We start from the raw sequence: 10,936 nt of genomic DNA on the forward strand, positions 1-10,936 counted from the left end.
AAATGTAATGAAAGAATTAAGATATATCTCCTGATTTATAGTTTTTCTTTTTATTCGACATTTTCACATTATTACGTTGTTGAACGTTTGATCGAATAAGATCATTCGTTCGAGCTTTATGATTATTATTTCATTTAATTTGATTTAAAAGATTGTACGAAGAGATAGCGTATAGATCTGAAGGTAATGATGTCATGTGATTGAGAACATCAGTTTGAAAGAATTCGCTTGGGTTATTTTCCATTGGAAAAAAAGAAGAGATTGGTCCAGATAATACTACTACTACTACTACTACTACTGGTGGTGATGGGCCCATTGTGAAATTCTTGATTGAACAGCAATTCGCGAGACTACGGACTACTAATGTGCACACCGGTTCTTCATGCTGACTGATTTTCTGCTGCTGATTCTGCTGCTGATTCCTATAACTCTCCAGAATCTTCTTCTTCTTGCTGTTGTCTGAAAAACACTTGGGAAGCAAGTTAAGAAGCTCCCGGGACTGTGTAAGATGATGATGTCAATGTCTTCACGAGAGGAGGATTCCTTTCTTTTTAGTGCTACACACGTTGAAGATGAAAATCCCTGCCTACCCATGGGATCTAAGTTTCGCGACTTATGTTAGAAACTAGTAGTAGAGGAGACACCGGAGTTGTCGTCGAATCAACTTGCCAACTTGGTGAGAGGGAATCGTTCGAAGCAGGACACCACGATTTTCTTCCAACTACTTCGTTCATTCTTTTGCTTTAACAATACCGTCTCGATGACATGAACGTGTGAAGAAAGATTAAAAAAGTAAAGCAGACCACGAACGATCTTTCAATCTCCCCGTTTGAAGATTTTCTAACGTGTGTCTTCGTTATACGTGGATAGGAAAGATAGAAGGAATCTATTTTTATTATTTTTTTTTTTTTTTTTAAATTAATGTGGCATGGGGCCTGCGTTAACCCGCATGAACCCCACACGCACTATCAAAAATTAAACGCACAAATACTCGCTTTAGGAGTACTTACAGGCTTCAGCAATTAGCCTCAGTCCTGGGGGAACCACCTCGTTGATCATGGTATCCCCTGCGCCAGGTTAGTATGACCATTACAACCTTCCTATCTATTTATATATTTCTAAATATTATTTTACTTCTGAGAAATAAATTATCGTCAACGCCACCTTTTGATTGATTTTAATAAATACAATTTCTCATAGTGTTTTTTTGTTTTTCTTTTCATATGGTGTAACCAATATTTTTCATTTTGATTTGTATTATTTCCTATGTGTCGTTCACATTCTTTAAAAAGTATTCAATATTGGTATTCACTTTTCTTGTTCATTTGGTCTATATGTAGAATATTTTATTCTTGAAACATAATCATGATACTTCAGTTACTAGGTAACTCTCTGAGTTTGTTCGTTCGATAGAAGCTATAAAAAATATCGAATAAAAGACGGTAATTTAACACGGTTAGTTTCTAAAAACTCGGAGGATACCAATCAAGAGAGTATGTAATTCAAGACATAAACTCGCTGAAAACAAGCTACTCTCTCTCTATCTCTTTCTCTCTCTTTACTCGAACGAGACATCGAAACAACAACCGTAAATCTCTATGGTAACCTCAGTTTAGGAAAGGAAGGAAAACAAGTAGAACAAGAAGAAAGTGAAGTTTAGTTAGGTTTGGTTTGGTTTCGGTAGAAAGGGCTAGGATCGTTTCAGCTTTTCAATGGTTATTGCAAGACCGATATTTACTCGGTCCCTTGAAATCCCCAAAAATGAGTCTCCTACCTTTACCAAAGGTTCAATGTGTTCAAACTAAACGTAGAAAATATCCACAATCGTTTACTGGAACTGCCAACATTTCTTACGGATACAGATTACGCGATCGTGGTGAATGTAAAATTATGAAGGAACGTGAATCAATCTTTGACAAATTAGCCGAAACAGATGCCAGGGAGAAAAGAGAATATGAAAATTTTATAAAGTCATGGGAATTTGAAAAAGAAACCAACAGGAAGATCAGGATCAAAGATATTCGAGATCGTGTCGAACAAGGTTAGTTCATTTTTGCATTATCATCAACAAGGGACTCCAATTTTTTTTTTTTTTTTTTATTAATATTCTTAATATATTTAATAAATATTGCATCCCTTTTTTAAATTGATTTTTAATTACCGTTAACTCTCATCCCTTTTTTGTTTACTTAATTTTATTATCTTTGTATTATTTTCTAATTAACCTTACAACGATGTGGAAATATTTGTATATAAAAAAAAAATATATATAAAATTTCAAACAATCTCTCCCTTCCTCCCTAAAAAAAAAAAAAAATTATTTCAAAATATTGGAAGGTAAAATAGTATCGTAAGTATAAAATTAGAAATAAAAATTCTTTCGTGAAAGCTGACCGGTAGATTAACACGTAGGAGTACAATGGGGGTAACATCGTCCTCATCCTCGTCCTCATCCTCATCCTCCTTCCTCGTCGTCGTCGTCGTCGTCGTCCGGAGTATAAATGACAAAAAAGTTGGCGTGATTCATTCTTGCGAGTCAACGTGTAACACTACACACGCGGTGTTGAACGAAAAGGGAAGGACGAAAATCGAGCCCTGGCTACGATGCATCGTACTTTAGGAAGAAAAAGAGAGAGTGAGAAAAGGGAGTGAAAGAAAGACAGAGAGAGAGAAAGAAAGATCCTTAAAAAAGACGCGTGAGTAAAGTCGGCAGGATGACCCCTTTCATCCTGGCCGCTCCGCTTATTATGGATTTCGCGGACCCCGGTAGCACCTTTTGTTAACTCGTCCTAGCACCGACGTGATGTCGATAAAAAAATTTAAATAAAATCGATGATGGTCCGTTCACCATGCGTTCACACTCGCTCATATTCGTTCTTGCATATAACCACGCGCATACACACACACACATATATATACATACACAGGTACACGTAAACCTCATAGATTGTATATCGTGTGTAATATTATCACGTGAAAATTAAACGCGTGCTCGCGATGTTTATCGTTTCATCCTCTTTCTATATCCTTTTAAAATACCATACATGAATACCCATCACCATTACCATCACCATCACCACCCTCGTTGTACGTGTATGCGTATGCGTATAAGTATGCGCGTTTGTTATTGTGAGTTGAATAAACGTATGCACGCACATGTGTCTCTCCCCCTTCACATAGTTTCATCACGGTAACCATAACGAAGTTTATAACAGGCCGCCGCCACGTTGCATCGATTATGACCCGAAACGAGAATCGGTAAAAACGAGAGGAACGTTTCTGTTTTTCCTACGATATCACGAATTCCGATAATTTAATAGGAAAAACCATGTAGAGAGAAAGAGAGAGAGAGAGAGAGGCGTACCATCAATGGGTTCTACCTATGGACACTGTTCAACCACGATTATTTTAACGAAAATTCGATTCTAATTCTCATATCATCGAGAAACTTGCAACTCGCGAGGATAATCTTTCTTGCTGCATTTTTGTTTTTTTTTTGGTTTATATGGTTTTTTTTCTTTTTATAATTCTTTGTCACGCTCCCAGTTTGTTTTATTTCGTATTCTATGTTTTTTTTTTATTCCCTTCCTTTCTTTTTTCTCCTCCATACCCCTTTTTCTTTTTTTCTTTTTTATTACTTTCTATTTTTCGCTAACTGCTTTTTGCCCAAACTTTCGAAAACAGCTTTAACCCAGTTTTACGTATTTTGTTTACATTTCTTTGTTTTTTTTCGTTATTTTATTTATGCATTTTTATTTTCTTTTCCTTTTTTGTTGTTGCATTTTTTGTAATAACGTTCCAAGAGTGATTCAATAATCGTTCGGTTCAACGAATTTGTACGAAATTTTACTTTCCTTGCGTGGGAAATAGTTTTTTTCTTTCTTTTTTTCGAATATTTATTTTTATCTTTTTTTTTTTTTTTTGAATTTTATTATACATTGAAAAAGAATAAAAAAAAAAGACGAAAGATAGAAAGAGAATCAAAAGCATGTGGTGGTAACGCTTAAAATAGCTTCGAATATTGGTGTGAATAATAATCGCACTATTTGTCATCCTGTTTCGCATTTATAACGATCGTATTTATCTCGAGTGAAAGAGAGATAGATAGATAGATAGATAGATAGATAGATAGATAGATAGATAGATAGATAGATAGATAGATAGATAGATAGATAGATAGACATATAGATACAGAAACAGATACCCGGAGGAATCATCGATAATTCTTTTTCATTAATTCATTTTGGATCCGTTTTGGAATATTGTTAAAGGTGATTACTAAATTCCAACGCGTTTATTTTTCAATGGTTGTTTGAAAATGAATTTCGATCGTCTCCATCATATTTTCAATCGAGCCCAACCTCGTCGATAAATATCGATTGGATTAGCTAATTATTTGTATACGTAAATATGTGCTCATACATACATATCTATATACATAGATTACTCTTTATAAACGAGGGGTGAGTTAGGTATGGGTGAAAAAGTGGGAGGTATTGGTTGTTTCCCGGGCGTGAAATCGGTCGTATAAACAAAAAAAAATTTTTTTCTACGTTGATAGGGAAAAACATTGGGAGAGCTAGTGTTGAATAAAAAAAAAAAAGAAACAAAGAAGGGATTTTAAAACGAGCACGTACCTGGAAAAACAGACCGTTCGGGTAGGGGGTTGATGATTCCCTTTTTCACTCCGTTCTTTGTTGTGAGAAACGAGAGATTCCGAAAAAAAGAAGAATACAAAATGAAAAAGAAAGAAAAGGGTTGAGGTTTAGTGTGAGGTTGGAGATAGGGTGGGGGTAGAATACGTAAACGATACGTTTGGAAAAAGATATATGTATGTGTGTGTACGTACGTGTGAATGTGTTTGTTTGTGTATAGTCGATTGACTACTCTTTTGCATGGGGAATTGTCGACGACTGTGCAAACATTGATAATTACACCGGCAATTAATTCGGGCTGCGGTTGATTCGAATTTACAGGAATGGCAGAATACGAGGAGAGCATTAACGTGCGAAGGGATAAACTAAGGGATTTGATATTGAAAGAGGAGATGGAATTGACGCGGGAAATTATTGAGCAAGCCCAACATGGCGATGATTTTCGTATGGAGGAAATGAGGGAGGAAACTGAACGACTTAGAAAACAACAGGAGGAAGAACGTTTAGCGTTATTGGCTACCAAACGTATGCAACAATACATCGAACGTCATTCGGAATTGAGAACACAATTGACCAAAAGATTTACGAAAGAAGCTAAGAGTTGTAACTTGGTGCAAATGGCGGAAAACGAAGCTAAGAGACGTGCTGAGAACGAATTGGAAGAACTTTGGCACGAATTGATGTTGAGGGAGATCAAGGCTAAAGAGGACAGAGAAATTGAGGAAGCTAAAAAACGTTTTCATCAGCAACAGGACGCTTTGACGACATTGGCCAAACAGGTGGCAGGTAAATTGGCTTTGGAGGAGGAAGAAAAACGAGTAAGGAAAGAGGAGAGAGAATATTTGGAACAATTATGGGAGAACGTTAGGAAAGAAGAAACGAAAAAATTGGAAACTGAGAGAAAGAAACGAGAAGCATTGAAAAAAGAATTGGAGGAACAGGCTAGCAGAGCTAAAAGGATATTAATAGAACGTGCTAAAGAAGAAGCTAAGATAGACGAGACCTTGAACGATCTAGCGAAAGAGGAATTGGAACGAGAGAAACAAGCCGTGAAGGAAAGTTCGATAGCACTGAGGCAAGAATTACTAGCTTATCTGAAGTATCTCGAAGAGTTGCGTGAAGAGGAGGCTAAGAGAAATTTAGAAGTGGATAAGATAATCGAGGAATCGATGAAGGACGCAAATGCTAGAAGAGACCTTGCTGTTAAGAGATTCAAGGAGATGAGAGAACGAAATTTGCGCGAGGTCCTTTTAGGTAGGGAAGAACAATTGAGATTGAAGAAGGAATCAATGGAAAGAGAGAAACGTTATATCGAAAATGAGAAAATTCTTCTTGAAAAAGAAATAGAAACTAATGCCAAATTGTCAGCTATCATGAAAGAAGAAGAGAGAAAGAAAATGATTTGTTATGGTAAAGATTTGAAGGAACAACAAAAATATTACGAAATCGTTCGTGCTAGGGAACGTGAAGAGGATGAAAAAATTTATCAAGATGGTTTGAAACGTGAGGAGGAATATCAAAAGTTAAACGAAGTATTGTTAAAAGCAACGGAAAACATCGCCAGGCCGCATCCTTTCAATCTACTCCTCAAGGAATACGAAACTCGTCATCGTTGTCAACTTGTTCCTGAGAAACCAGAAGAAGTCCTCAGTTATTGCCCTCCTTCTTTACCACCACCTATTCAAACTCTCCCACCATCCTCGACTAAGTAATTTTTCTAACGATCCACCTTCTTCTTCCTCATCCTCCAACCATCCCAGCCCACCTTCTTGGCCTGCTTTTGCACTTTTATGATCCCCCAACCCTCCCCTCCCCTTCACTCTTTTCTTCTTGTTTACCAGTTTCTTCCGTGAACTGTTGTACAATGTCCCCTGTTCTCTATGTTTCTTTATGTATTACGCGTCTATGTAACACACCAACGAATTACTCGATAAAACGATATAATTTTAGTCTTCTATTATACTTAACCTGTTGTTGTTGTTGTTGTTGTTGTTGTTGTTGTTGTCGTGTCTTTCCTACGATTCCTAGGAGTCTTTTATCCACTTTGTATCTTTTATAGCACGAAAAGTGAGCTACTTCTAACGAGGGATAATACGTCTACCTGATCCCGTACTGGGAATTTATATTTTTCTTCTTTACCTTGTTTCTTCTTTTTTTCTTCTTTTTCTAGAAAAAAAAAAAAAAATAAAAAAATAAAGATAAAAAATAGATCGACGGAGAAGATTCTTCTTCTCTGTTTATTTTTTTTTTTCATCATTTTTAAATAACAAATTTTCGCGATTCGGTGGGAGAGAATCCTCTCACGCGAAAAAAAGAAAAATAACAAAAAGAGAGAGTATCGAGTAAATTCGAACGTTCCGTAGCCATGTATATCGATATCTCGTATAATTTATACTGTATTCGATATTTGCATAAAAATTTCATTTAAAAGAAAAAAAGACAAAAAAAGAAAATAACAATAAAAAAAAGTGCGCCGAACTTTTTGGACAAAATTTGTGCTATAGCACGAGCACACCACACGTTTCAAATGTCATCGATATAAATATTAGCGAAAAATTTTGGTTCGGGTTGGAGAGGTAGAGGGAAAAGAGGGATGTTGAGGTAAAACGTCGGTTTCCAGAAAATTTCCGAACGATTACACATTTCCAATGTTTTTTCCTCCTCCCTCGTAGCAAGAAAAAATTTTAAAAAATTAAAAAAAAAATAAATATATATATATATATACAATTAAACAGAGGGTGAATGAGTGGTGGTAGTATTTACATACTCGTGTTATTTTGTACATCATAATATAACATTTTCGGTTTGTTCACTGATCGAACGCAGTTAATGCATTATTCAGCGACAAGGATAAAAATTTGCGATCTAGGGTCGGCATCAAACCGGTTTGTTGTCAGTCAACGTTGTCTTTCTTTCTTCTTCTTGTTGTTGTTGTTGTTCTTCTTCTTCTTTCTTCACCTCATAGTTGTCATCGTTGTCGTCGTTGGTTGTTGGTTGCTGTTGTTGGATGAACTGAAAGAATCAAGGATATATCTTGTGAAACAACCTGTACCTTTGTGAATTCTCTCTTGCCCAAGATGCATCTTTGTTACACAGGAATAGAAAGGGTGTAAAAAGAAAAGTACTTTCGTATAATCGAACAGGTCCTACCATCTGTTAGCCGAATGAAGAACCATTCTCAACCACTCGAACGTGTTCTTACTTATCGACCAAGTGCAATTTTTTATTTAAACAAAAATTTTATTTTTATTTATTTCAATTTTATGTCATTAGTAATCGGTAATTAAATGATTTGCAGGATATATTTGTAATTGTATAAAAATTAATATATATATAAATTAATTTTATTTTTAATCGACTATATTTTATACTTTTTTTTTTTTTTATCGTTTTAAAATTTGTCAAACAAACTGTTAAATAATAGTAATAGCAATTAATATTTTTAATGTAGTTTTTCAGTTTGAAATATCATAATGGAATATTGTTCGTTAGTTTTGATTGGTTTCGATTATAATCAAAATTTTGTTTCACGCGGTTTGAACATTTTTGTGAAAAATATAAATCGAAAAAAAAAGACAAAATAAAATAGAAATAAAAAATCTCTGGTTCTTTTTGTTTTAGTTTTTCTTTCTTTCTTTTTTTTTTTTTAATTTCATACGATTGAAAGTTTTATTTTGGGGTAGCTATTAAACATTTCTAAAGTTAACAACGTTTAATCTCCATCAGTGAAAATATCGCAGAATTTCATTTCATTTCGCAAAACGTAACACGATATTTATGAGATTTGGTTCGTTGATATTAACGGGCCAATATCTTCCTTCTCGCATATACGGTTCGTATGTATGCATCGTTTAACTTTCTTTATTAACGCGATACGTCGTGTTCGTTAAAACAACGAACCCCACCATTTTATTGAGTTTCGCTTGGTAGGAATATGAACGACAGGAACGTATACTTCGTCGTAATAATTGTTTGCTCTTATTAGTTGGCATCGAATGGAAACGTCGAATTTCAAACTGATCGCTAATGACGCCATATTATTCTCACACCTCACACATGTCACAAACACCACACACCCCTTCTATAATACTTTTTTATTTATTTATTCATTTAACTGAGAATCGATAGATTGAAACTCGCAAAATGATTTCATTATTTTGTTAATTATTTCTTTTACGTCGAACAAAGAGTCACACGTTTGACTCCATCTTTTCTTTCTTGTTGTTTTTTTTTTTATATTTTATTTTCATTAAATATACATTTTACTTAATTAATTTAATAATAGAATAAAATTCTGTTGTGAAATATGTCAAATGTTTAATATATAACAATGTTTGCTTTTGATTGAATGAAAAATTAAAAGAATCATTTTATCATTAATACACGATTTTAATTTATCAAATAAAAATTTAAATATATATACTTATAAAAAAATTTCAAACGATTTTTTATATATAAATATTTTCCATCTTGAAGCTTTAAGATAAAATTCAATTTATCATTCAAAAGATGAGCCATCAAACTCGTAATGATGAACCCTTTTTTGGTATACCCTACTAATCTGGGTTAAATTTGATCGAGTTTTTTTTTTCTTGGTTGTTCCTCTAAACGGAGAAAACTTAATCCTAAAGAAGAACTGTCCTGATATTTTCTTGAAAATCTTATTAAGAGAAAATGTTCCATGCTAGTACCTTCAATCGTTGTTGGAATTTCTTTGAAAGAAGAAGAAGAAGAAGAAGATGAAGAAGAAGATGAAGAAAAACAACAACGGTACTTGCATATTGCACATGCTTCCTAATTATACATAGGTCGTAGAATATCTGTACGCATTTGGATAATATACAAGACTACCCCAACGATATTTGGTAAGTACATTCAAAACATTTACTTAATTAAATTAACTTACTAATTCGGTGCCATTATCGTGTATGGCCGACTTTAGTTATGAAACTGAGAGATCAACTTTATTTCTTTCCGATACAAGCACGAAAATTCAACTTGACTTAATTAACATAACGTAACAATGAACGAATGTAACAAAAACAAAAATATATATATATATATAATAATAATAATAATAAATAGAAAATATCAGAAATATCTGATAATCCTAATTAAATACGATCGAATAATTTTATTCGTAAATCTGTTACATTCAACAAATACTTAAAGCTTGTTAAAATGCATAAATTTATTATTACGCTAGAAATATCTTTAATCCTTTCTCATTACCACGAAAACTAAAGTTGGTAATTGGAAGAAACCTGATTACGAAGTATTATATTATAGTTACGAGAGAACGAGAATAGTTTATTACATTTCTATCATACAAACCATCCTTTAACTAGATAAAGAACATTAAACAATTACAAAAAAAAAAAATAATAATAAGTATATTTAAGAATCATATTACGAAAATGAACCTTTTACACTAAAGAGGTTATATTCCCAGTTACCGTTTAATACGATAATTCGAGTAACAATGATGTTTAATTAGGTTTTACTTTAGCAATACAATTTTCATGAATATCTTCAACAATACACTGTCTGTAATACAACTGTCATTATGATATGTTTAATCTTAAACACTGTCATTTACACGCATATTCAACGTCATACAGTGTTCAACATTTACACACATGAAATAAATAAATAATCAAAATCGTTAAATAATGCTTGAAAAATCATCAATTAAATTAATGAATTATCAATAATCCTATACAGTCGAATTCAGTAAACTTATTATTACGGTAGAAATATCGTTAATCGTTTCTCATTACAGTGAGAAATTCAAGTTGGCAACCACAAGACATCAGATTACCTAGGAGGTACTCGAGCTTTCTCTGGAAATGCATCCCACGCTCGGATGCACGATTTTACCCTCTTCCTCCCTTTTAGAGTACAGACACGCACTCACAGAGAGCAAGCAAGCAAGCAAGCAAGCAAGCAAGCAGCAAGCAAGTAAGCAAGCAGACAAGTAAGCAGGCAGGCAGGCAGGCAGGCAGGCAAGCAAGGAAGCAAGCAAGCAGACAAGTAGACTTCCAAAGGGGGTGGTTAAGAGGGGGTTTAGAGGGTAGTTAGGGAGAAGAGGGTTGGGAAGCATCAACCCTCTCGTGCGAACTCGTCGATCATCGTGCATACGGGCGGCACCGCCCCCATACACATATATATATATAGATAGATATGTATATATTAAATTATCTATCTTTGATACGTATCTCTAACTACCAGTCACTGTCGATATTCGGCTATTTAATGTTTAGAACGTCATATGGTCAAAT

General features: G+C 34.1%; 1 protein-coding gene and 1 non-coding gene across 2 annotated transcripts; one reads left to right on the forward strand and one right to left on the reverse strand.

The window, feature by feature from the left end:
- Positions 1–148: 148 nt before the first annotated feature.
- On the forward strand, positions 149–6,367 carry LOC107064644 (cilia- and flagella-associated protein 53). The gene is made up of 2 exons (XM_089171192.1): positions 149–2,041; positions 4,977–6,367. The coding sequence occupies exons 1-2, from the start codon at positions 1,762–1,764 to the stop codon at positions 6,365–6,367; spliced, it is 1,671 nt and encodes a 556-aa protein (XP_089027318.1). The 5' UTR covers positions 149–1,761.
- Positions 929–1,084, reverse strand: LOC149032947 (U1 spliceosomal RNA). Its single transcript, XR_016176183.1, has one exon. It is a non-coding gene; the product is annotated as a U1 spliceosomal RNA (small nuclear RNA).
- Positions 6,368–10,936: the final 4,569 nt, after the last annotated feature.

This window comes from Polistes dominula, unplaced genomic scaffold (assembly GCF_049000335.1).
Source record: "Polistes dominula isolate Pdom_NZ unplaced genomic scaffold, Pdom_raw_medaka contig_31, whole genome shotgun sequence".
Taxonomy (NCBI): Eukaryota; Metazoa; Arthropoda; class Insecta; order Hymenoptera; family Vespidae; genus Polistes; species Polistes dominula.

What these genes read in the sequence shown, in the direction of transcription:
- LOC107064644 (XM_089171192.1), top strand. Translation starts at nt 1,762, where the DNA reads ATGAGTCTCCTACCTTTACCAAAGGTTCAATGTGTTCAAACTAAACGT. An exon ending in TCGAGATCGTGTCGAACAAG is followed by an intron (nt 2,042 to 4,976) that starts GTTAGTTCATTT and finishes TCGAATTTACAG; the next exon opens with GAATGGCAGAATACGAGGAG.